At 43.0% G+C, this 25,702-nt stretch overlaps 9 protein-coding genes across 11 annotated transcripts; 4 read left to right on the top strand and 5 right to left on the bottom strand.

Annotated features, from left to right (window-relative positions):
* Positions 1 to 206: 206 nt before the first annotated feature.
* On the top strand, positions 207 to 7,159 carry LOC108116356 (C-1-tetrahydrofolate synthase, cytoplasmic). Of its 3 annotated transcripts, none has more exons than XM_017228180.2 (6): positions 207 to 351; positions 3,532 to 3,603; positions 3,669 to 3,879; positions 4,048 to 4,519; positions 4,862 to 6,699; positions 6,759 to 7,159. In XM_017228180.2, the coding sequence occupies exons 1-6, from the start codon at positions 281 to 283 to the stop codon at positions 6,999 to 7,001; spliced, it is 2,907 nt and encodes a 968-aa protein (XP_017083669.1). In that variant the 5' UTR covers positions 207 to 280; the 3' UTR covers positions 7,002 to 7,159. The 3 variants fall into 3 exon arrangements, with proteins under 3 accessions (XP_017083669.1, XP_041674711.1, XP_017083668.2); XM_017228179.2 differs by lacking the exon at positions 207 to 351 and adding an exon at positions 748 to 824; XM_041818777.1 differs by lacking the exons at positions 3,532 to 3,603; positions 3,669 to 3,879; positions 4,048 to 4,519; positions 4,862 to 6,699; positions 6,759 to 7,159 and adding an exon at positions 1,366 to 1,612.
* LOC108116359 (probable methyltransferase-like protein 15 homolog) lies at positions 1,617 to 2,745 on the top strand. The gene has a single exon (XM_041818778.1). The coding sequence runs from the start codon at positions 1,617 to 1,619 to the stop codon at positions 2,700 to 2,702; it is 1,086 nt and encodes a 361-aa protein (XP_041674712.1). The 3' UTR covers positions 2,703 to 2,745.
* A 38-nt stretch (positions 7,160 to 7,197) lies between the features above and the next one.
* On the bottom strand, positions 7,198 to 8,893 carry LOC108116358. Its single transcript, XM_017228182.2, has one exon. It carries the CDS (start codon positions 8,804 to 8,806, stop codon positions 7,376 to 7,378), a length of 1,431 nt encoding a protein of 476 aa, XP_017083671.1. The 5' UTR covers positions 8,807 to 8,893; the 3' UTR covers positions 7,198 to 7,375.
* A 65-nt stretch (positions 8,894 to 8,958) lies between these two features.
* Positions 8,959 to 10,557, bottom strand: LOC108116357. The gene has a single exon (XM_017228181.2). It carries the CDS (start codon positions 10,530 to 10,532, stop codon positions 9,072 to 9,074), a length of 1,461 nt encoding a protein of 486 aa, XP_017083670.2. The 5' UTR covers positions 10,533 to 10,557; the 3' UTR covers positions 8,959 to 9,071.
* Positions 10,558 to 10,766: 209 nt separating this feature from the next.
* Positions 10,767 to 11,154, top strand: LOC108116361. Its single transcript, XM_017228185.2, has one exon. It carries the CDS (start codon positions 10,786 to 10,788, stop codon positions 11,152 to 11,154), a length of 369 nt encoding a protein of 122 aa, XP_017083674.2. The 5' UTR covers positions 10,767 to 10,785.
* A 7-nt stretch (positions 11,155 to 11,161) lies between these two features.
* LOC108116360 (peptide deformylase, mitochondrial) lies at positions 11,162 to 12,085 on the bottom strand. Its single transcript, XM_017228184.2, has 2 exons — positions 11,608 to 12,085; positions 11,162 to 11,544 (listed from the first exon to the last, which is right to left on the bottom strand). The coding sequence occupies exons 1-2, from the start codon at positions 12,010 to 12,012 to the stop codon at positions 11,233 to 11,235; spliced, it is 717 nt and encodes a 238-aa protein (XP_017083673.2). The 5' UTR covers positions 12,013 to 12,085; the 3' UTR covers positions 11,162 to 11,232.
* Positions 12,086 to 12,194: 109 nt separating this feature from the next.
* Positions 12,195 to 13,185, bottom strand: LOC108116523 (peptide deformylase, mitochondrial). Its single transcript, XM_017228460.2, has 2 exons — positions 12,845 to 13,185; positions 12,195 to 12,647 (listed from the first exon to the last, which is right to left on the bottom strand). The coding sequence occupies exons 1-2, from the start codon at positions 13,121 to 13,123 to the stop codon at positions 12,336 to 12,338; spliced, it is 591 nt and encodes a 196-aa protein (XP_017083949.2). The 5' UTR covers positions 13,124 to 13,185; the 3' UTR covers positions 12,195 to 12,335.
* Positions 13,186 to 13,315: 130 nt separating this feature from the next.
* On the bottom strand, positions 13,316 to 14,939 carry LOC108116521 (protein phosphatase 1 regulatory subunit 36). The gene has a single exon (XM_017228459.2). It carries the CDS (start codon positions 14,870 to 14,872, stop codon positions 13,409 to 13,411), a length of 1,464 nt encoding a protein of 487 aa, XP_017083948.1. The 5' UTR covers positions 14,873 to 14,939; the 3' UTR covers positions 13,316 to 13,408.
* A 5,364-nt stretch (positions 14,940 to 20,303) lies between these two features.
* Positions 20,304 to 21,442, top strand: LOC108116302 (two pore potassium channel c). Its single transcript, XM_017228091.2, has one exon. The coding sequence runs from the start codon at positions 20,360 to 20,362 to the stop codon at positions 21,371 to 21,373; it is 1,014 nt and encodes a 337-aa protein (XP_017083580.2). The 5' UTR covers positions 20,304 to 20,359; the 3' UTR covers positions 21,374 to 21,442.
* Positions 21,443 to 25,702: the final 4,260 nt, after the last annotated feature.

Here is a 25,702-nt window from a genome sequence, read left to right as displayed (position 1 = left end):
GCTGAACGAAAACTTTTAATTTTAGTCATTTGAAGTACTCAGATAAAGTTTGACTTCTAGAATTTAACAACAATTTTCTACAATAAATAAAAACTAACGAAAATGTTTTTAAGAATTCATTTAAGAGCTGTCGAATTTTTAATTTCTTCCATTTAACTGTTGAGGGAATACCCTTACTGATAATATCGAACAAACATCGTTTTGCTACCACCTCTAGTAAGAACGTGTGTTTTTGTTGCGCTGCAACTTGTTTAATTTTAATTTTTAAGCTTAAACAATTATGTCGGCGCAATACCAGAGATTCCTGAAAGTTCTTGAAAAGTGGCCAGCGGAGAAATCAAAAGTCGGCAGGTGAGCATAAAAAACAAATCAAATAAATCACGAATGTTCGTTCTGGCGGCGCAACCACATTAGATTATCTAACAAACAAATATTGCCCAGAAATTTCATTTATTTGAATTAAAGTGCAATCGTTATACATTGCATTGTTTAAGAGCTTTATGATTTATCACATCAGTAAAGCAACAGTGAATGTTTGAGGTATTTACTTATGAAGTTCTTTACCTGCCGGCGCGCCAAGAAATTTAAGTTCCACACCAGCTGACCGTACGACTTATGGATCTTATTTCGCCGATTCTAGCCTGGTCAGATGTGGATCTTGGCTTTAGTCGACTTACTTGGCTTAAAAGGCTTACATTGTCTTACCAGTTTTTTTGAGCTTTAGACATCTTCTAAACTTAATTGTTTAAGTAAAAAAAAAAAATGGCTTCGAAATTCTCTTATCAGTTGGAGTCGGCAAAGTTTCTTTTAGGCTATGGTTTCGAGTAAGTTTGTGAAAATATTATTTGGTATAACTTATTAAAATTTTGCATTCAATAAACTAATTGGTATATAAAAAGTGTGCTTATAATTATCTCTGGATAATTACAGACATATTTGATATGTAGAGGCGTTTTGCTTGATACAATTTATAACCTTTTCTATGAAGGCTTAGAAATCCTATAAAATTGTATCTGAATTTCAAGGTGTAATTGTAATAAATGTATACCTAGGCATCTAGAATTTTAATTCTAGAAAAGGCAGGAATCGTGCAATATAATCGTTTTTAGTATGAGCTTAGGCATTTGTTATTTTTTAAGGTAACTTTATGGCCACAGTTGCTCGTCGTTAGTTTTTCTCTTAATGGTTTTCAATTACACGACCATCTGAGTGGTTTTGCAAGCCAAACCCATACTTCCGGGAAAGTGAACGAATCTCCTGACCAGCTGCGCCGCATGGAACGAACATCCGCCACAGAAATCACACACAATCACACTATTAGTCGCCAATGCCACTAAACTTTCTCTCCTCTCACCCATAAAAAAGGGATCTCGGCGAGCAGATTCGCAAACAGGTGACCAAGCTCACTAGCCTCGAGGACGGAGCGACAGATAAGGAGCTGAGCCGCCAGATTGATGCTCTAGAGAGACTCTCTAACAACGTCCACGCCAAGAAGTATCCGCGCATCTACGAATCAACGGCTACGGGACTAACCGCCGCGCAGTGCAGCCAAGTTCTGAGCTCCGAGTTTCTGCAATATCTTAACGAGGGAGCTGGCTCCAAAAAGAAGTAGAACCATGATTAAACGACTCCTAATCCCCACTAGACTGAGACTGGAATACTTGAGACGAAACGCAATTGATGCAAAGGCGGCGGCAGCTTCTCCTCCCCATGTCCCAGTGCTCCTCAACACAGCTATTGATTACTTGGATCCTGTTCCCGGAGGCATCTATTTCGACATGACTTTTGGAGCTGGTGGTCATACGCGACGTATTCTAGAGAAATGTCCCGAGGCCAAGGTCTACGCGTTGGATAGAGATCCCGTGGCCCACCAACTGGCCCGCCAGATGAGCGAATCAGAGGAGTACAAGGGCAGGCTGATTCCCCTTCTGGGAAAATTCTCCGATATACCAAAGCTTTTTGAGGAACATGGCCTGGCCAAGAACTCAGTGGACGGGATGCTCTTTGATTTCGGTTGCAGTTCCATGCAGTTCGATGAGGCCGTCAGGGGCTTCTCCATCTCCAAGGACGGACCGCTGGACATGCGAATGGATGGTGGTCAAAGCGGAGGAGTTACAGCTGCCGAGGTGTTGGCTCATATAGAAGAAGGTGACCTGGTGAAGATTCTACGAATGTATGGGGAAGAGAAGGCGGCCAAGAAGATAGCTAGAGGACTAATAGACGCACGCAATGCTCTTTTTAAAATTGAGACCACCAGGGAGCTAGCGGATATAGTGGAAAATATCATGGATGGTGGAATCAGGAAGGATAAGCTTCGCAGGCCAGCCCACTCAGCCACCAAGACCTTTCAAGCTATTCGAATATTCGTTAATAACGAGCTAAATGAGATCAACTACGGTATGGTTTTGGCCAACGAAATCCTCCGTGTTGATGGTCGCTTGGTAACCATCACTTTTCACTCGCTGGAGGACACCATCGTGAAGCGCCACATCAATGGAAACGTCGTGGCCGGAGCTGCAAATGCCTTGCCTCTCAAGTACTCCAGCTACTATACCATAGATGAGCCGGATATGTTGGAATCATTTATTAAGAAGAATTGGAAGCAACTCCATCGCCATGTTATCGTCCCAGATGCCGAGGAAGTGGCCAGAAATACACGCAGTCGATCCGCCAAGCTGAGAGCAGCCATCAAAACAAACTAAAAGCATGTCAATAAATTCCCTCGGTCTAGTTCAAAATGCTCAATCTCTATGTCTATGTTTCTCTCTATCTCACTTTATGCTGTGTATGTTTAAACTGATTTGGTTATCTGGCCAACCAATTGGCACCTGATGATAAGGACTGGTTTATCTATTTACCGGAGTTATTTGTGGTTCTCGTGCAGAATGTTTTGGGTTTTGGGCAGTTTTTTGTTTAGTTAGATTAGGAAATTGCTGTTAATTGCCAGGTAGAGAAATAGTTTGCTACAGTGGAACCGATTCGGTCTAGATTTTAATAGTAATCTTCAATTACGAAAAAAAAGTGTTTTTACATAATACCAATTTATTGATTTCCATCTCCCTGGTTTATGAGCTCGTTGAACTTTTGAGTGCTACTTCAAGTGCTTCATATCAGTGACATTTGGATTTGATATGGAAATTACTTTTGCCAGCAATTTTCCACGATCGTTGCCATGGTATATGTTTACCATTCACACTTCTGCGGTTGTTTTCCTTACACTGATCGGGAGATGGATCATATATTGTGGCCCATAGAGCCGCTGGCATACGTCAGTCAATATGGTTCACGATGTGCCTATCGCTAAGATGTGACCCGGCAGAAACACGAAACCGATAATCTGTAGGGCGGCTGATAAGGGAGCGGGATTAAAAAGTGTAGAGGGGCGGGGCAGAGCACCTATGTAGGCTATAGATAGAGCTGCCCGTGGAATACTCCGCTCAGTTGAATTGCGCGAGCCGAGTTGGCGTGGCTAGTGAGGCGGAATTTTCGGTCTTTCCGACAAAAGTACTTTACGGGCTTACGTTTTTTCAGCGAGGAGTGGAGAGCAGAACCGGCGATCAAGATGAGCGAGGCCAAGATTATATCGGGCACGGCGGTGGCCAAGTAAGCTGGGATATCTTACTCACATGTTAGATCAATGCTTTATGGTATCTCTCTCCTAAAAACAGATCCATTCGCGAGGAGCTGCGCAACGAGGTGGCGGCTATGACCAAGCAATCGCCAGACTTTGCGCCCGGCTTGAGGATCGTCCAGGTGGGCGGACGTGAGGACTCCAACGTCTACATCCGAATGAAGATTAAGGCGGCTACAGAGATTGGCATCGATGCCGCCCACGTCCAGCTGCCCCGATCCATCACCGAATTGGAACTACTCGATAAGGTTCGTATGCGATTGAGGGGGTTATGCAATGGCAAATCTTTTTGTTATGTGAAAAGGCTTAAAAAATGTTAATTAATTATCACTATAATTATTACCTGATTATAATGTAAATATGAGATTGTTTAATGTGATAAAATCGATAATAATCGAACTGAAATTTCACTATAGATTAACGACCTGAACGAAGATCCCCGCGTACATGGAATCATAGTGCAAATGCCCTTGGACTGCGACACTAAAATCGACTCACATCGCATTACGGACGCCGTTTCTCCCGAAAAGGATGTTGATGGCCTGCACACGGTAAACGAAGGCCGACTTGCCATCGGCGATCTGGGAGGATTCCTGCCCTGCACACCTTGGGGATGTCTAGAGCTTATCCGCCGTTCAGGTGTAGAGATTGCAGGAGCTAGGGCTGTTGTCCTGGGTCGCAGCAAAATCGTGGGCACTCCAGCCGCTGAGCTGCTCAAGTGGGCTAATGCTACGGTCACTGTGTGCCACTCAAAGACTCGCAACCTGGAGGAGATCACTCGAAGTGCCGATATCTTGGTTGTAGGAATCGGAGTGGCTGAGATGGTTAAGGGCTCGTGGATAAAGCCTGGAGCCGTGGTCATCGATTGCGGAATCAATGTGAAGCCAGGTAAGTCACCTCCCGGTCACTTTTCTTTAAACTTAATTAGCTTTCTAGCATAAAAAAAAGCATAATCTACCGATTTAGTAGGCTTTTATATAGATAATATGAAATATTTTTCCTATCTCAAAAGAGCAAACCAAATGTTTCCACTTGTTTACTGATTTCCCCTCAATCGCTTATCAACGGAATCGACCCCCTAGTGGAACTCCTAACCCTCGGAGATAAGAATTGATTTTGTTTTCAAAAAAAAAAAATATGCTGTCGAGATTTAGTTAGGGAACAGCTCCCGATCGGGATGAACCTATCTATGATCTGAGCTTGTCTTATTCCTTATTTGGTTCTTTCCAGACGCCAGCAAAGCCAGTGGCAGTAGGCTGGTGGGCGACGTGGATTACCAAGAGGCTCTTCAGGTGGCCGGACATCTTACTCCTGTGCCTGGTGGTGTTGGACCCATGACGGTGGCCATGCTGATGAAGAACACCGTACGATCGGCGGCCCGATCCCTGGAGCGCTTGCTCAGAAGCCAGTGGGATCTGCAACCGCTGCCCCTTAAGCCTCTGCGTCCCGTGCCTAGCGATATTGTTATTGCCCGCGCCCAAAAACCAAAGGACATTGCCCTGCTAGCAAAGGAGATTGGACTGGAGGCGCGGGAGGTTTCCCTGTACGGCAACAAGAAGGCTAAGATCTCACTGTCAGTTCTGGAGCGTCTGGCTGATAAGGAGGCGGGTAACTATGTGGTGGTTGCCGGTATGACACCCACTCCATTGGGCGAGGGTAAGACCACCACGCTGATGGGCTTGGTCCAGGCTCTGGGAGCTCACAAGGAAAGGAACACCATGGCTGCTCTCAGACAACCCTCTCAGGGTCCAACCTTTGGCATCAAAGGAGGAGCAGCTGGCGGTGGTTACGCACAGGTGATTCCCATGGAGGAGTTCAATCTTCATCTGACAGGAGACATTCATGCGGTGTCTGCAGCCAATAACTTGCTGGCCGCCCAGCTGGACACCCGCATCTTCCACGAGAACACCCAAAAGGACAAGGCATTGTACGATAGATTGGTGCCCAAGGTCAAGGGTCAGCGAAAATTCAGCCCTATCCAACTGCGCCGTCTCCAGAAACTGGGTATTACCAAGACCGATCCCGATACTCTGACCGAAGAGGAGTATGGCTCATTCGCCCGGCTGGAAATCGATCCGGAGACCATCATGTGGGAGCGTGTGGTGGACATCAACGATCGGTATCTGAGAACCATTACCGTTGGACGATCGCCTACTGAAAAGGGTATTTCGAGAGAGACTAGATTCTCCATTTCAGTGGCCAGTGAGATTATGGCTGTGCTGGCTCTAGCTCGATGCCTGGAGGACATGAAGCAGCGGCTGGCCGACATGGTGGTGGCTTTTGACAAAAAGGGCAAGCCGGTGACCGCTGACGATCTGGGTGTTACTGGCGCCCTAGCCGTTCTTCTCAAGGATGCTCTCGAGCCCAACCTGATGCAGTCCCTCGAGGGAACTCCAGTGCTAGTGCACGCTGGTCCCTTTGCCAACATTGCCCACGGTTGCAACTCCATTATTGCCGATGAAATTGGCCTGAAGCTGGTGGGCAAGGATGGATTCGTCTGCACAGAGGCTGGATTCGGTTCAGATATTGGCATGGAGAAGTTCTGCAACATCAAGTGCCGCACATCCGGACGCAAACCGAATGCCATGGTTCTGGTGGCCACAGTGAGGGCCATCAAGATGCATGGAGGCGGAGCACCTGTCACACCAGGAGCCCCCTTGAACAAGCAATACACCGAGGAGAACTTGGAGCTCGTCGAGAAGGGTCTACCCAATCTGCTGCAGCACATTGCCAACGGCAAAGCCTTCGGCATGCCCGTGGTGGTGAGTTTGAATGCCCATTCGGCGGACACTCCAGCGGAACACGAGCTGATCAAGAAGGCGGCTCTGGAGGCAGGTGCATTCGCCGCTGTAGTAGCCACCCACTGGGCTGATGGAGGAGCCGGAGCTGTAGAGTTGGCTGATGCTGTTATCAAGGCCTGCGAACAGGGAAATCAGTTCCGACTGCTTTACGATCTGGAGCTGCCGCTGTTGGAAAAGATGAACAAGATCGCCACGACCATGTACGGTGCTGGAAAGGTGGTGCTCTCGCCTGCAGCCGAGGAGAAAGTCAAGCGGCTGACGGAAGCTGTAAGTTAATATTGTTTTTTATTATATAAACTATTTTATAACATTTTTGGGCGTATTAGGGCTTTGGCAACCTTCCTATCTGCATGTCCAAGGTTTCCGGCTCGTTCACGGGCGATGCCAAGATCAAGGGCGCCCCCAAAGGTTTCACCTTGGACGTGGAGGACGTATACGTTTCAGCCGGAGCCGGCTTCGTTGTGGCCATGTGCGGTGAGGTCACCAAAATGCCGGGTCTTCCCACCCGTCCTGCTATATACGATATCGACCTGAACACGGAAACGGGACAAATCGAAGGTCTTTTTTAAGCTGAACACTGAACAAAGGAAATCAGGAAAAGATTCCCGCTAATTCCAAAAGCATTGACCGATTGTTCTAATTTAACTTGTATATAAAATGATTTAGAAATAAGTTTTAACATTTTGTAAAAATAATAAATATTTTTGACGTTGTGTGGTAACATTCACAGGCCGATTTTTACTTAACGGAAAGAGTTTTTAATATTTAATATTAATATATTCAGATTTATTAATTGCTTTGATTGTAAATGTAAATGTTTTTATGTAGACAGCTTGAAAATGTACAATTGCACGAACATCCTTTCAAGAAGTCAAGGCCCTACCCTAGTTTTCAAGAGATTTCACCACAAGACATATCCTTGGATTAATCCAATTTAGCCGGCTTATAAGCTGGCTTCCCTTCTTCGCGACGCTTTAAAAATGCTTACGGCACTGTATCGTTGTTTTTCTTCAGAATCTCCCTTTCGTATCTTGGACATTATGGCAAAGTAATGGGAAATAATCTGGTCGATTTCTTGCTCACAGGATGTGCTGCTCAACTCATTTTCACATCGCGATACAACATTCGTGAGCAAACCTCCCGATCTAAAGAACTGTATGTTGATATCCCGTTTGACCCACTTGCAAATTTGCTGATGGGTGAATAGCTCGTAAATGTGGTTCACCTGGTAGAAGTGACCATAGGTTTCGCACATCTTCCGCATCTCAAGTACCCCTATCTTGGGAATTTCCAAGTTAGCATGCCGGATAATATGGTAAGGATCGTATTGCTCCGTAAAGTTCGAGAAACGAACAGCAGTCCAGTCAATACTTAGAAGTGTGTTGTAGAGCTTTTTCGGATGACCCAAGATGCCATGGCAGACGTCAATCAAGGTGAGCTGTGATCCAGGCACAACGTATTCCATTTCAATCTGAGCAATACGAATATCATTGCCCCTATACTTGCGCCTTCCAATCCATAGTATAGGTAAATCCTCTGGAGTTACGTTCTCCAACTCCTGGACTAACGGAGAGATCTGAACACGATAGTTCAGGTTCTTGCTATTCCTTCCGTAGAGAAGACTGCGTTCTGCTTCGGTGAAACTGAGATACTCAGGATGGGCGGAAACGAAGTGCTCGGAGCGGAAAAGGCGGTTCATTTCCATTTCAATGAAGTAGTACGCCCTGCGGTGCATGCAGATCCAGACTATTTGGATGGCCACTGCCAAGAACTGCTCATGAAAGCACTTGTCATGGATAGTGGCTGAAATATTGGAAACCTCCTTCATGTGATAGTACTTGGACATACTTCCTTTGCCCTTAATCACCTCACAATAGTTTCGGGCAATCAACATGCGGTACTGGCTCAAGTAAACTGAATAAGTTCTCTTCATGTCATTGGTTTGCGCACTCTGGACCTGGCCGTGAAGTTCATCTCGACGAATCAACACAAACTCCACCATGCGTAAATAGTACTCAAAGTATATCACCAAGGCGTGGAGAACAGAATGCACTACCGGCTGATGCATGAACTCAATAAATTTGTACTTTAAAAATTCTCGGGGCATTAGATAGAGCACTAAGTCTCTAATGTCTCGCAATACCACAGTGTCACTGTTGTTACTTTTCGGACGCACATACTCCTGCCGGAAGATGAGCTCTTCCTCCTGGTCCATGGTACGCAAGAACCTGTAGCCATTGGTCATGATGAACCGCTCTCGGGCGTTCTCCAAATCGTTGTGCGCCTGAAAGTGAAGGCAGTCCTTCTCCGAATCCCATGACCATTTGCCGCTGTAGTACTTTGGGGCGTAGTTATCCACATGGACACGCTTCATTGTCTTCGCGTATGTAAATGGTGTATGGTGTCTTGGTTTTTTTAAAGGGTACTTTTATTGTAGTGTTCGCGACGAAGTTCAGAGGAGTTATGGCTTTCTAGGAACCATGAATATTGACGTTTAGTTCCCTGCCGCCCAACAGTTTTAAATCTAAAATCTAGCTAAACCAGCTCCCATGTCCCAATATTTATTTAAGTAAATATAGTACAGTATAGAATGGAAATATTACAAGAGGTTACACAATTTAAGAATTACAGTAGCGAAACTAAAAAGTTTTCCTCGGTGCTTTAATTGTACTAATGCGAGAAGCATAACTGCTCAAACGATGGTTTGTAAAGCTATCTTTTTCAGATAAGTTTATATCCTTGCGCACCTTGGATATAAGCCTAAAGTAGTTGGCGATGATCAGATCGACCCTTGGGCCCGACGATGTGCTTGCCAACTCCTTCTCACATCGCGATACAATATTCGTAAGCAAACCCCCTGATCTAAAGAACTTGATGTTGATATCCCGTTTGACCCACTTGCAAATTTGATGATGGCTTATCTGCTCAGAAGCTTGATGTAGCTCATAGAAGTGCTCATAGGTCTCGCACATCTTCCGCATCTGAAGTTCATTTATCTTGGGAATTTGCATTTGTGGTTGCCTGACAATGTGATATGGGTCGTATTTTTCAGAAAAGTTTAAAAAACGTACAGCCGGCCAATCGAGGCTGAGAAGAGTATTGTAGAGCTTCTTTGGATGACCCAGAATACCATGGGATACATCAATTAATCTAAGCTGTGATCCAGGCACGATGTACTCCAGCTCCATTTCAGCAATGCGGATATTGGTGCCTCGATACTTTCGCTCCCCAATCCACAGGATGGGCAGGTCCTCCTCCGCCACTAGCTTTAATTCCTGAACCAGAGGGGACTCCTGTACTCGATAATTAAAGTTTTTCTTGTTTCTGCCATAAAGGAGACTGCGCTCTGCATCGGTGAAGTTGAGGTACTCGGGATGGGCAGAAACAAAGTGCTCGGAGCGGAAAAGGCGATTCATTTCCATTTCAATGATGAAGTAAGCTCTGCGGTGCATGCAGATCCAGACTATTTGGATGGCCACCGCCAAAAAGTGTTCGTGGAAGTACTTGTCGTGGATAGTTGCTGAAACGTTAGAAATCGGCTTCATGTGATAGAACTTGGACATGGTTCCTTCGCCTTTGATAATTAAGCAGTAGTTGCGGGCAACAAGCATACGGTACTGGCTTAGGTAAACGGAAAAGGTACGCTTCATGTCATTGGTCTGTTCGCTCTGCACTTGACCCATCTGACCCGAAAGTTCATCCCGACGTATAAGCACAAACTCGACCATGCGTAAATAGTACTCAAAGTATATTATCAAGGAGTGAATCAGTTGGCTGACCTCCCACTGGTGCATAAACTCAATGAATTTGTATGTTAGAAAGTCTCGAGGCATCAGATAGAGCACCAAGTTTCTAATATCTTCCATTACCACATCGTCACTACTATGGCTTTTCGGCACCAGATACTCCTGCCTGAAGATGAGCTCTTCCTCCTGGTCCATGGTGCGTAGGAACTTGTAGCCATTGGTCGTAATATAGCGCTCTCGTGCATTCTCTAAATCATTATGCGCCTCAAATTGCAAACAGTCCTTTTCTGAATTCCAAGACCATTTACCGCTGTAGTACTTTGGGGCGTAATTATCAACATGGACTCTCTTCATATTGATTACTGGTTAAATAGCAGTATAAAAATATAAAGAAATTTTCTATACTGCTGTAAGGAATCCGTGTAGTTGTGACGTCAATAATTGAGGTGTGGTCTGTGAGGCTTCATCTGACATAAATATATATGCTGCTGCGACTGGGGTTATATCTAGGTCTCAATTAACCCCTATGACCAGCATTGTAATTTTTGTCATTTAGTATTTTCCATCGGTTGGGGGACCGGAAACGTTTCCCGGCGTGTGTTCCACTATGTTTTGGCGCAAACCTCCTCCGGTCATCAGGCAGTTTATCCTGCGCACTGCAGTGGTCAATCATTTGGGCAAGTGTCTGCGGAAGCATTATAATGAATACTGCCAATTGAGTATACATCTCGCTAAGAGGTCGGACGTTAAGACTGAAGAGGCTCTTTCCGATCTACTTAAGGTTCAACAATTAAAGACGGCTTTTGCGCACCGGCTGCTTGATCGGGAATACAATGAACTGTTTACATATATGATGGACAAGAGAGAACTGTGGGACAGTCCTGAGTACTTCAAAGCCAAGGAGGCCTTGGGAGCGGCGTGCCGAAATTTGCGAGCATGTAAAACTACCGAGCCAATGAAATCAGACCAGTCATAATGAACAGTTGCCAGTGATACATAAACTTCAATTCAATCACTATATACATACATACAAAAAGATCAGCCTGCGACTTAACTATTTATAGAAAGGTATCTCAACGCGTCCGGATTTCGTGTTGACCGCCTCCCAGCAGGTACACGAGAAAGTGGAGCGATCCATGTGGTCGGTGTAAAGCTTTCCATCCAAGTGATCCATTTCGTGCTGTGCTATCCTGGCATTCCACCCGCTCAATGTTATTTCGTTTTGTGTTCCCAGTTGGTTTAAGCCTGTCAACTTTACACCTTCAAACCGTTCTACTTCGGCCGAGTATCCCCGCACACTCATGCAGCCCTCAGGATGTTTTAGTTTGGAGTAGTTCGTTACCGACATTACAGGATTGATAAAAATCTAAAAAAAAATAAATGGAGTTTATAATAGTTGGAGTGCTGGTAGATAAGAGCGCTATCTTACAGTCAGTGGCAACTCGGACATTTGTCGTGCTTGGTAAACCACCTCGGGCAACTCTTTTCGGATTCGTCCTTTAAACTCCATGGCTATGATCCTGAGGGAAACTCCAATCTGGGGCGCCGCAATGCCCACACAGTCAAATTTTCTCAGCACCTTGACCATTTGCTCCACAATGGCCTTGATCTCGGGGCTATCAATGTGTTCCTTGGGCACTAAAGCCGCCTGTTGCCTCAGTACCGGGTCTCCAATTTGAGTGAAGTGGTTATAAGGCGGCAGGTTAGTGCGCTCCGTTGTCCACAGTTTCTGGTACCATTTTCTGAAGGACTGATTCGTTGGAGGAGTCGTTCCCAGGCAGCGTCTGTGCTCCAGGATCCTTTGGCATAATTTTATCCGTTGTTTCAGAAGCATTTCGTATAATCTCTGTTTGTTATTGCTTAACCAACGTCTATTTGGCCAGCTGACCGGCTAGGGATGGGCATGTGAGCGACTATCGATATATCGATGAAAACGGATTTTTGAAATTAGGCGTTAAAATCGTTTTATTTTTTAAATATTCACCTTGTGCTGATTTAAAAATAAACAAAAATATGAAAATTTCAAAATTGTATTTATTTAAATATTTGTAGATAACATAAAAACGAAGTAAAAAAGTTAAGAAGCTGATATTACAAAAAAGATAATTATGCAAAGTAAAAACGAAAAATAGTATTAATTGCATTTTTAAGATAAGTTTACTTGTGGAACCAAATGGCGGAACGTCCCTCGGCTGCGTTAATTTGCTCCCAGGTGTTGCATTTGAAGGTCGAGACATCCATGCGATCCACGTAGATAGTTCCATTTAGGTGGTCCACCTCGTGCTGAGCGATCCGTGCATTCCAGCCCTCCAGTTCAATTTCCGACGGAGTACCCAGCTTCCCGATCCCCCGGATCCTGACCTTATCATAACGTTCCACCTCAGCTGAATAGCCTCGCACACTCATACAGCCCTCGGGATGCTTATTTACTTTGTTGCTGATTATCTCCAGCTCCGGATTAACGAAGACCTGCAAGCATATGATTTATGGTGTGAAATCACGGGGTTGGTGTTGCACTTTAGGAATGGAATGCACTTTTTTGGTAAATAATAAAGTCTATTTGGACAACCCTAATTAAGAAACTCTTTCTTTTCTTGCAATATTTTTCAAATATTTCAGTTAAATGTATATTAAATTTCTCAACAAAATATATTTTATTTACTTACTGCCAAGGGTAGCAGCGACATTTTGCGCTCCTCGTAGATTTCCGGCTTAAATTGCTCTTGCTTTCCCTCACGGAACTCCATGGCGATTATACGAAGCGGTATACCGATTTGAGGCGCTGCCACGCCTACGCAATCATATTGACGTAACACCTTTACCATGCGTTCGACAACTTGATTAACTTCCAAGCTGTCGATGTCCTCCGGAGAAACTTCACTGGCTACTTGGCGGAGCACAGGATCTCCAATTTGTGTAAAGTGGAGATATGGCGGCTCGGACATGATTCTGGCAGACGGATGTGGTTCTTAACTGTACGATGTCTATCGAGCAACTGCTGCATAGGGCTGTCGAGGTCAAAAGATTCTGACGATAGGCGACACGATAGGCTTATCTTCGGATCAGCTGGTCTGGCATTATAAACAGTGGGAACGATAATTTTACAATCCGATTATGTATAATAGCTTAGACTAAAATTTAAATAGCCAATTAAACTTTTATTCACTGAAATCGAATTTTGAATTATTTTAATTCCGAAGAATTTAAAGCCCTCATAGGGAGCCAAAGAATCATTCGAAATAGAACTCCTGAGTAGTTTTCTTCTGGCGTGGAGAATTGAAGCCACCGATGCGCGAAGATGTGATACTAATGTTGTCCGCTTCCAAAGGTGATCCCTTGCGCAGCCTTGACTTGACCTTGAAGTAATTAGCGATGACCTGATCGACCTTGGTGACCGGGACCCTATCGGCCAGTTCCTTCTCGGCCCGGGATACCACATTGGTGAGCAGCAGTCCCCCGGAACGGTAGAACTGGACGAGCTTGTCCCGCTTGAGCCACTTGAACAGGATCTGTAGGCTATGCGGCTCGTAGATTCGATATACCTTATAGAAATGTTCATAGTGCTCGCTCATCTTTCGTCGCTTCAAGGCATCCATCCTGGGAATGTCCAGATGTGGCTGGCGCATAATGTGGTAAGGATCGTATTTCAGCGAGAAGTTCGAGTAGCGAACAGTGGGCCAGTCCAAGTCGAGGATGGTATTGTAGAGATCCTTCGGATGGCCTAGAATGCCGTGCGCAACATCGATCATACGAAGCTGGGGGCCTGGTACTATATATTCCAACTCCATCTCATTAATTCGCAAATCGGTGCCTCGGTACTTTCGCTCCCCAATCCACAAAATTGGCATGTCCTCTTCCGCCACGTGCTCAAGTTCCTGGATCAGTGGCGATACCTGTGTGCGGTAGTTTACTATCTTATTGTTCCGGCCGTATAGTAGACTTCGTTCCGCCGGCGTAAAACTTAGATACTCTGGCCGGGTCATCACAAAGTGATCGGATCGAAACAGCCGGTTCATCTCCATCTCAATGACATAGTACGCCCGGCGATGCATGCTGATCCAAACAATCTGTGTCATCACAGCGAGGAACTGCTCGTGGAAAACCCTGTCGCGACTTGTATCCGAAATATTGACAATCTCCTTCATATGGTAGTAGTTGGACATGTCGCCTTCGCCCTTCAGGATCACACTGTAGTTGCGGGCCACCAGAATACGATACTGACTGAGATATATCGAGAAGATTTTCTTCATCTCGATGGTCTGATCGCTTTGAATCTGGTCCGCCAGCTCATCACGTCGCACCAGTATAAACTCTACCATCCTCAGAAAGTACTCAAAGTAGATGATCAGAGCGTGGATAAGGCGGTGGACAGCCGGCCGGTGCATGAACTCTACGAACCGGTAGGTCAGGAAATCGCTGGGCATCAGGAAGAGGACCAAGTCACGGATATCATTAATCACCACCGTGTCAAAGTCATAGGTGCCCTGATCCCGAACATAAGCCTGCCGAAAGATGAGCTCTTCCTCCTGGTCAATGGTGCGCAGGAACTTGAACCCATTGGTGGTGATGTAACGTTCTCGCGCGTTGGTCAGATCATTGTGCGGCTCAAACTCTAGAGAGTCCTTTTCCGCGTTCCAGGACCACTTGCCACTGTAATACTTCGGCGTGTAGTTGTCCACGTGGACCCTCTTCATGTTTGGGTATATCTGTGTTTTGATATGTAATTTTTTTTTACAATATTTATCTTTTTAGATGTGTAAAGTTGACGTTGTTTGTATGGATGGGAATTGTTAAATGTTAAATGATGAAATCTAAAATGAATTTTGAAAGTTTTGATTATTATATTCACTATTATAAGCCTTTGCTGAGACGCATTTAAAGTTCATTTTAATAAATATTCCCCTTGAAGTTTAATCTCATTCTGTAGACAAGCTTGATTTTCAAATTAGCTCTTGTACAGTTTTTAATACGACTGTTGACTAAAAAGCTAGCCTAATTACCCCAACACTTGTGTTTTAATTCGACCAACAAAAAGTTGGCTAACAGTTTAGCATTCGTTGCAAGTATTAAAGTTTTATTTGTGTTTTACTAAAAGTGGCAGAAACTTTTTAGTCTACTTTTGGGCGAGATAAAACTTTTAAGCAATTTAAAATGTTCACGTTTTTAAGTACTTTATGCAGAAACTTTCGTTAAACTAATTATTTGTTTTAATGCAAATAAAATTAAACTTTTTTGATGTTAATATCTGTTATCTGTTGCTGCCAAAATGCCGCACGGCCAAGAGCGAGTGGTGACTCCTTGAGCTTTTTATGGGCAACATTTCTGTAGAAACATTGCAAAAGCTTTCCTGTTTCTTATGGTAGCTGTTAGGATTGTGGTTTATCTTTGGCCATTCGTTCAAATAAATTATTTGAATTTACAACGCACTTAATTTGCCTTAAATAGGTAATTGGTAGTTGGGTTTTAGTAGCGTTCCCTATGCACTTCCTCACTCGGATCATCCGATCCCTGTCGAGTAATTTAATAGCTAAATCTTATTTCGGCCGCGAGGCAAATTAAGATGGTGCCAGGATGCTGTTATCATATCTATTTCCAGCCTGCCGAGTTGACATGGTTTGTTATCCTGCACATTGTATTTCTAAGGCACTCATAACGTCAAATAGGCAAAATTTATGAGCATCTTGCGGCAAATTTATGTGGGAAACCACCAACAATCAACAAAAGAACGACGGAATCCTCTTTCCCACACAGGATAAAAAAAAAACCGCCTCTGGCTCTAAATCCAAGTCACTCATCCAAACGCTGTACGGTACAGTGAAGCCTCTTTTATGGCAGCCATACGATTCTTTTGACACCATTTATTGCTAGGGGCATGTGGGTGGGTCTCCCTTTTATTTTTAATCGACACCATTGTTATTCTTTTTCTGGAACTTAAATCAGTCAATGAATTTTTCATACAACATATTTTTCTATTGTTTTATTAATTGCCAGCTTCGATTGTTTTCTTTGCCAAGGCAACGTCTTACAGGTGGGCACTAAAATTAAAATTGAATAAAAATATTCAAATCAGTTTGGCACTTTAATCGAGATTTTAACTTTGTAATGGTTGTTAGAAGAATAGAACCCTTTAGGCTCTGGTTGAACTTGATTTCAGGGAGCTATTCCATGGTTTTTCGTTTGAATTTTCCTTAACTAAAAAGTTAGAATTCACTCATGAAATGTCAACTCTTTTAACACTAAAACTCATCAACAACCATTCTCCATTAATTTAGCCAGGCAACTCCCCATCGTTTTTATTCTCTTAATATTTCCTGCAAGTCCCACTTTGTCGCTGAATAAAATCAAGTATACGCCCCTTAAAGCTATTATGGTAAAACAGTCAAATGGCTTTTGCAGAGCGACTGAACAACAAGTCAGTCTTCTTGATGGAAACTAATTTGTAGTTTATTTATTCTTTCAATTAAATGCACTTTTCTCGTTGGAAAAAGGAGTGATAAAGGGGTGGACGAACCGGAAAGAGGATGGAAAACTGAAGTCAGCTCTTGGCGGCATTGTTTTCTTTGACATGTTGTCAACAACCAGGCAGCCGGCAGCAGGCAGCATTCTGCAGAATGGTTAAAACTCCGCTGGGCACATAACGCTTGAAATGTTGGCATACAAATTGCTGGACCAACTGCTTTCTAGAATCATAATCTATGGTTTTAATTTTTTTTTTAGTTCTCTGTATTTTGCGGTCTCTTGGTTCTAAGTATATGTATTTTATCCCATTGTTAAGACCCCCTTTTGCCTAGAAATTTCTTGGGAAAAAACGCAATCCTTTGCTGGTTTTTTGTTGTGTGGAAAAAGCTTAGCAGAGACAAAATGGAAAAATGTGGGGCATAATTAAAGAAAACCTGGCGAGGCGAAAAGAAGAACTCAAAGTTAATGCGGTCTATTAAAGAATTCCTTAGTTAAAGACTAGGAGTAATGAGTTTTAACTGGCAACATAATATATTATATTAATAAAAATACTTAATTTATTTATAATTAAATTGAAATAAAGTTCGGAGTAGCTGCACAGACAGAGTTTCCAGCATGTTGTCGACCTTTTTAATTAAATATACGTAAAATAAATTGTACATCCTTTTAATTACATCGACAGCTTAAATACAAGTCGTTTGCACCTTCAACACTGGCAGATTTAATTGGGATATTATCAGAAGTAATTATTGATTTTTGCCTTGCCAATTGAGTTGCAAACCAGCCATCAAATTAAGGGAAACGACTGCTTGGTAACCTTTCAATTTGCATCCATTAACTTTACTCAGCAGAATGGCAGTATAAATAAATACTCTATCGCATTCTTAATAAATTGGATAGTCATTTTTAATGGACAAAAGCAACAATAGAAAAAGAATTCTAATAGATATTTTTAGCGCTTTTATTGGCTACAGTTTCCAAGCTAAAAAGCAGAAAAGAAATTGCGAATGCGAGTGACATTCCATCTCTTCCTGCTGAAATGTATACTAAGTACACACGCTGGGTTACACGTAAATAAGCATTCAAATAGCTTATGCCCTCATGCATAAATAATTTAATTGCATGCGAGTGAGGCGTCTCGAGTGTTGGCATTAAAAATAAAATGCAATTAATACTCGATACAAAATCAACAGCCAGAACAGGTGCTAAAAACGGCCTTTAATCATATTGTTCGATGTGTGCGGTGAAAGTCGTGGTGGTGGAAGGGGGCAAAAGCCATGCTACGACACAACACGTATACGCCGTGTGTTACAGCAGGCGACAGCATTTAAGTGAAGGTTGCCTGAGACAGAGGGAAAGCCAGGCAAGAAAAGCGGAAAAAAGCTGAAAAACAGCAACAGCTACAGTAAGTCAACCAAGTGTAACTCCCTGCCTTGTCGCCTGAAATCTGGCTTTGTCCTTCGCCTCTCGTTCACTTGGCTTCCTTAATGGCTCACAGCCGGCAGCTGGGAGTTGGGAGTTGGAGCTGGCAGTAGCATTTATGGCAGCATTTATTGAAGCCAGTTTGGATTTCTACCTCGGCTTTGGAAGCGTTGCTAAAAATTTATTAGCCCGCTGATTTATTTGTTCAATTGCATGTCGCACGGTCGGCGAGTCACGGCATGATTTTGATGTGGGTACGTGCCACCGAAGGCATTTCTAATGTCTTGCCATCGAAAGGAGTTTTAAATTTAATCTGGTTTTTGGGGGGTAGGTAACCTTCCTTTTTTCTATATTTACCGTAACCAAAATTGCCTCCTTCTTTACCAAATAATAAATACAAACTCAATATGTGCTAAAATAAGAGTCAACCTTCTAAATAATTAAACTGATTACTTTTTCCAGCACGTTGGCGGTAATTTAGGTACACCTGCCTGGCTCGCATGTCCTTAAAAATGATTTTGCCATGAATAATTGACATGGGAACCCTATTATTAACCCTCAAGGTCGATCGAATGGGTTGACATGACTTGACATAAGCCAACACCCCCGATTAGCTGCAGGTGGAAAAACTCTGTTGCCCAACCTCAAGTGGCATGTGGAACATTCTCACCCAACTTAGAGGCTTAGTTCTTGGTAATGGAAGAGCTCGTCACGGCTGAAGGTACCTTTCGAGTGGCATTATTATTAATATTCTCCTTCAATGCCAAAGGTATTGAGTATTGCCAAAAACATTCAATCAATCAGTCAGAGATTGTTGACAGTCCTCAATAATTTCAAGTCTTTGGCATGGCAACTTTGGCTGGACGTTTTAATTGGCTTAATAATTATTGATATTTCGGCCAGGTGAAAATTTCCTAATGGAGACATTAAAATTTAATTACATTTTAGCAAAACTCTGTTGATGGCATTATTCACGAACCTTGGGCTGGAACAAAGTGAAGATTCTTTTGCAACAATACTGTGTAGTTTGATTACGAAGTGTTTAATTTTAACTTATTACTTAGATCAAATATTTTGCATCACCTTTATTTTATATCTTGTTAAAAGATTAGACAAACTTCCCTTAGACACCCTGTTATTTGTCATTACCAAAGGATATATTACATTTCACTTTCGCATCAATAAATCTATTGTACAATTCACAGCTAAATGCAACTCATTCGAGCGTCAATAAAATCGGATTGTCATTCTAATTGTACTTGCTAGGACTTCCTTAAGGCCCACTTCCGAGCCACATTTGGCATTCTGTTCGTGCTGTGGCTTTTGCGGCTATTGCCACTGTCCGTTTAAATCTCTTAAAACTTATTATTGTTGTGAGTGGCAGGCCATTGATTGATAGGCATTTGTAGGGCTTTCACTGCCAGGGCTTATTGCGACCATAATCTGGGTGGAAATAGAGATATCAAATATGGACAAATTTCAAGATGCTGGCAAGGTCTTTGGTCATAATCGATTATATGGGATTAGATGGAATTCGAACACAAAGCAGGGTAATCCTTCTGACACAATAACATATATTCTAAAGGAAATGATAGGTATATACTTTGTTCGGTCTTGCCTTGGGCGAAACCTTAAGATTTTTGGCCGACTCATGTTTATTTAATTCCTGACTTTGGCTTTTGGCCATGTTTGGTCATGTTTCTGCACGTGCTGGCTTTTCAGCGGCAGGTTCTAATTAAAATTCAGTAAAAGCCACATTCAGCCACAAAATTGCCCAAAAAGTTTCCCCACAGGGCGCACACATTGGCACAAACAAAGGCCCAAAGAGAGCTAAATACATGTGTAAACACACCATCAGGTGCAAAGGGCGGGCCATCATAATGAGTCTGGTGACAGCAGAGCACGTGTCATTGATTAGCACTCGAGTGCTGGGCAGCGTAATTCCCATTTAATATGCATGAGTCTCATGGAAGGAGCAGTTTTTCCAGGCAGCACTGGAAAATCTTATAAGTGCCTTTTTGATCAGGCTATGGTGGTGGGTTATAGGTGCCAAAAGTGATTTTCATTTCACGTAATTCGTGAAAAACCTTCTGCAAAAATGTCTACTTTGGCCTTAAATAGTAGTAGATCTCCTAACCAGTTAACATATGATGTTGTACATAAACTAACACTACCATTATCCCTCACAGTACACACACCGACTTGTTAATCAAATACACATAAAATATCTAACTAATATACATGTTGATAGCAGCCAGCGGGTTCCCAGAAAGGGGGTGGTGGCACAAGAGCGAAGGAAGATGAGTAAACAGAATCCACCCCGTCCTGCATCCAGTCAACCCAGACCAACTGCCCCGAGAACGACTTTTCCTCCGCAAAAGCCTCCACCTCCTCCCCCAACCAAGCCAAGTACTGCGACACAATCGACGCCACCTCCACCTCCGAAAGCGGTCACCTTGTCGCCGCCCCCTCGTCCGAAATCCGTTTCTGCACCGCCGCCTGCTCCTCCGAAACCTGTGCCGAAACCTGTACCACCACCAAGCAAACAGCCTTCAGGCGAATCACCTGGAGTATTGAGCGAGCCAGGATCAGGAGTGGTTTCCCGACTGAACCTCAGCTATAGAGATCAACCGATGAGCCACGGGAGAAAGACCATCCTGTGCGTGTACAGTATCCATGCGTTTCTTTCGTTATTTGCAGTTCTCCAGCTGATAGTCTTTCGGATCCTCGAGATGGACTTTGCGGAATCGATAAGCCCAACGATTCCCACCTTTGTGTGGCTGCTCATAGCAATGGGGTGTATCGTGGTCCTGGCCTTTGTGAATCTGGCCAACCATTGTCCATGCAACTGCCTGCTGGCCATCATCGGCGCAGAGGTGGTAATGATCTTTGTCAATTCTAACAAATGGTGTGAGCTGTCGTATCTCTGGATATGTGTTGTTCTGATGATAGTGGCGTCCATAAATATCATCCTCTACATAATTGGCATCTATGTGCCGCTGAAGTTACTGCCGGGGAACTTGTTCATTATCGTGCTCACATTATGCTGCGTAGTGATTGTCATTTCGATCTATTCCGTTGTGTATCTCAATGGCAATCGCTATATGCTGCGTTATGTGTCCATGATAAGTCTGTTCTATGCGATGGTTCTTGTCGTCTTCACCGTCACCGTTGTCCATCAGCGGAGATCGGAGTATCTGGACCGATCGGATTATGTTCTACAAGGCGCCATTCTGGCCATGATCTTCGTCTATATGATACATGCACTGACCATGATTGTGATATTTGCCAGGTTTCTGGTTGAACATGTCTAAGCTATGTCTTTGAAAGGTAAAATCTGTAAATCTACGTAATGAAAGTAAAGTGTTTTATAAAATGACAATATAAGGTATAATAATATAAGCAGAAAAAGTAGAATAAGCTATAGTATTGCAGTTTGCTAGGTTTATATAATTTACAAATTCCTGTCACCTCACTTTCACCTACATCGTGTAGTGCCATGACTTTTCCTATGCTTTCAATATATTCATTGTTATTTACATGTTTTTCTATTTGCTAACGTGGGCATATTTGTTGGCCAACAAAGGCAGGACTTTAGGCCCCCTCGGGTTAGATCCGGATTCCGGTTATCGAACCCCAGGATCCAGGAGGATTGTTTGCATACTCTATAGTCTCATATATATGTAGTCGTTGTGAGAGAGTGTGGATGCTCTTAGCGACAAGTTCCTTTTTGTGGCCATTTCGTGTTTTATCTAAGCCCTTCTAGCCGATTACACAGACAGTCAAAGGACAAAGGGAAACGAAGGGAGCGAAAAGGACTCGCGGCAAAAATAAAAGTAAAATAAATAATTCCCCAGGCCCATATTTTTCAGCATTTGTCCGTTTCCTTATCCCTTTGCAGTGCCAAAGGTATTTTTGGATTTGCCTTCGTTTTTGCACTTCAATGAATCTGAATCTGAAACCATTCTCCTCCTTTTCTTTGGCTGGGCCACTCAGAGTTGTAAATTCTGTTTGGGTTCAACTTATGCTAATTTCATAAATTCGCATTTCGCTTTTAGCTCTTTAAAAATAGTTTGCTACCAGCATGGTCAGCAGGATAACGATCCCAAGAGGAGGGCTTTCCAGGAGGAGAGGAAGCTGGTTATTTACTCAGCCACAAGTTGGACATTAAAATGCAGTTCAAGGACATGCTTCTTCCTGCCAGCTGCCAGTTGACAATTCTGCGGGTCTCTGTGTGCATATAATTTTTATTAAAGGGTAATGTGGTTTGAAAAATATAAAAATGTGATCTACAGCTGTGGTTGGGTTGATTTTTATGCTTCCAAGGATTCAACAGGCTGTGCTTAGTTTAGTTTAAATCACCCATTTTAGTTAGTTACAAAAGTAGATGGAAAAGCTGAATTGTTTATTTTGTTTTCCTTTAAAAAGTACGGAAAATTCCCTGAAAAACATGTAAATGCCATGTGTCCGACATGACAAAGTGTTGAATGAGCTTAACGTAGTGAAAAAATCACACTCTGTAATGCAAATTCACGGCATTTTTTGTGATGCACATACTGCTGATCTATCAGAGTGTCGAATTCATTTCATTAAATAGCATTTCTGTGAGGTTCTCCTGAATGCTCATTCATTTTTTTTTCCAACAAACACCATAACTTAACCTAACCATATTATTCAAAGTCATCAAGATAAATTGCCCAATTTGGTGGATGAAACTTTGGTCAATGATAAACTTGACATCAACACAGTCGTTATCGTCATCAAAGCCATGTGCTCTATGAATTGAAATTAATCATTTTGGGCCAAGGAATATCCTTTGTTTCGAGCCTTTGTGTCCTGCACATGTGACATCTGTGGAATGCCGTACATTTCTTTGCAGGAGGACAAGGCCATTTACTCAGCTCCATTATGCAAAGTTTTTCTTGTGGTTGGGTCGCAGACAGATGTATCTTTGTGTCTCTGAATAACGAGAACCGAATCAGCCGAGACATCAAATTAATTCACCAAATTGTTCATTTGTTCAGCTTGTCCTGGCCGAGATGCGTTGGGGCAAACAAGGATTTTGGCGAAAACTCCTGCAATTTGTTTCTCAAATGCCGGACTCAATCACTCAGGCGGTGTTAGTCAGTGCTGCCGGTAGCTAATTTAAAAGTCTGAAAAAATCAGGTAAGAAAAAAAGAACTTTTTATAAAAATATAAAAGTATAAAAAATGCTTTATAACTTTTCTCCAAAAATTTAGACAGGTTTTTGGTCATGAAATGTTTCTCACTTCTTTACGACAAAGTCCGTTCAGCACTGGTGTCGTGTCATGTTGTCTGGGCTACTCCAAGCTGGATCCTTTTGGCCTCTGTCATCGTAGAGGATTCACCACAAGAATGCCATGAAATCAACTTGGCGATGTAATAAGCCAACGGCAGAAAAGTGAAGGAAGAAGAGGGCAAAACTTGCGTCCCAGGAGGCGCATGCCATAAAAAGTGAAACACGTCAATAGTTTCGAGATGTCTGGCGAAGGCAGGACTTCTTCGTAGAAGGGTGGCGTGTTTTTGTCAAGTTATGGGTCTGGTTGAATTGAAGAAAGTTGCCAACTATTTGACAAATGTCAGAACAGAATTCCTACAGACACGAGCAGTGGCTAGATGAAAGTTGAAAATCACTTTCCCCTCGGGTGCTTTAAGTCTGCAGGGAAAGCTAGTTCAAAGAGATTATGCATGCTTTTGCATTTACTTTAAAGGTGACGAGGATGTAGAAAATTCTTCTTAACTGAATTAATAAGACTTACCTCTAGGAGTTCCCTAAACCATCACTTTGGCGCTAATATCTTAACATCTCCTTTACTTGATAATTTCATTAGATTTGTGAAAATTTTATCAATTCGAATTAAATTCTGGCCTCTTGAGCCCGGAAACTTTGCTAATATGTATCCAAACTTTCTTCAATCTAAATTTAGATGGCAGCGAAAACATCATTTGCACAGCACAATTAAAACTTTAACGATTATATGTTTGTCTTGCCAAATTGATGGGCGTCGAAACTTTTCAAATACCAAAATTCCTTGGCCTTCTTCAAGCCAAGCGTTTCCCTAAGCCTTTCGTAGGCGACTTTGGGATTCCCAACATGAATATCAATATTGACTTCGAAGTTGTTGTACTCTGCGAATGCCGTAGGCGATTCCCTGGTAGATGCCACCCAGTTTAGGCCATTTAATTGTGTGAATCTTAAGCCGAGTGAGGCACTTGGAGCACCTTTGCCATCTGACTGGCTTCACTTTTGATGATAAATGAGCTTAATCAGCTGTAGGCAGGCACTCAGCTGGTCTTTCCAACTGGCAGGTGAGATTTCCTGAGGATTGCTGACAGGGGTTGACAAATTAAAACACTCCTGCCAGTCGATGGAGAGAGGCTTAAATAGAGACCAGGTACAGGAAATTTTTGTCATTTCACTTGTTTGCCAACGGGTGGGAAATTTAAATGAAAAACGCAGATATTGCCAAAGGCAAATATGCTCATCATTGACGTCAGGCCTGTGCGTTTTCTGGGTTGAGGGATCAGATCAAAAATCCTGTCAGCTTAACTTTGAGCAACTAGAGCAGATTACGCAGAGAGTTGTAAAAACATTCGCCATATGGCAGGAATTTAACTTAACTTGAAAGCACTTCCTAACATAACCTTGAATTTATTCACTTTCAAAGTTGCGAATAGTAAATCATTTTTAATTTATTGCCCATTTAGTTTTACAACAACTTTTCTAATGCCAATTAAATTTAATTAAATGAAAGCTTTTTCAACCATAAACGGAGTTTATGAGCCACATGAGAGTTGGCTGTCTTCTTCTAATTATGATTGCAGTTTAACTTGACTAACGTTGTTAAAACTTCGAATATTAAATTTAGTGTAAGCCCCGCATGAAGTCCAATTAGCAAACTTTATTTTCAAGAATCCTTGTAATTCCCCCCTCTCTCTCTCTCTTCCCCCCTCCATTTACGAGCAATTTCGTTTTTATCATTTCAACGGGCACCCCGCAAAGTATGCAACAAGTCCTGCTAACGGGCTCAGTGAACTTTGCTCCTTTGACCCCTTGGGCCTTCACTTCAGCTTCAACCACTATCATTGCCAGCTCAAAGTCAACTATTTCTGGAGCATTCGCCACTTCTCCCAGCTGACCAAATATAACTTAATGACTTGACATCATCTAGCCGAAATTAGTTTTACCCCGGGACGGAGCCACAAAGTTGTGCAACAGCCGCTGCCCCTTTTTCGGTGGGAGTTGGCCACACGACTTGGCCCTAATTTGACAGCCCGCCGGAGGTAGGGTGAAAAAGTGAAATAAACTTGTCCGAGGAGATTTAATTAAGCACTGACGGACGGAGATTCGGTGTTTGTGTATGGGATTGCGGTGCGCCGATATGTGGGCAGACTCGATCCAGATCCCTGAACCCTGATCCTTTTGGACTCGTTATGGGGGCAGCCCTGTTGACATTTGGAGAGATGCTCGGCAATATTTAGTTTTATGCTTCTGAAACGCCATGTTGTCGAGGCTTAATGAATGGCCAGACAAGTGCCAATGGCTATGGCAGTCAGTGATGTCAACTTAGACTTTTTCTTAGCTATTTTATGTGTTTTTATGGCCTTTAAAAAGGGAAATG

This window comes from Drosophila eugracilis, unplaced genomic scaffold (genome assembly GCF_018153835.1).
Source record: "Drosophila eugracilis isolate 14026-0451.02 unplaced genomic scaffold, ASM1815383v1 contig_367, whole genome shotgun sequence".
Lineage (NCBI taxonomy): Eukaryota > Metazoa > Arthropoda > Insecta > Diptera > Drosophilidae > Drosophila > Drosophila eugracilis.
Note: the sequence above shows the minus strand (reverse complement) of the source record. Positions and strands in the feature narration are given on the sequence as shown.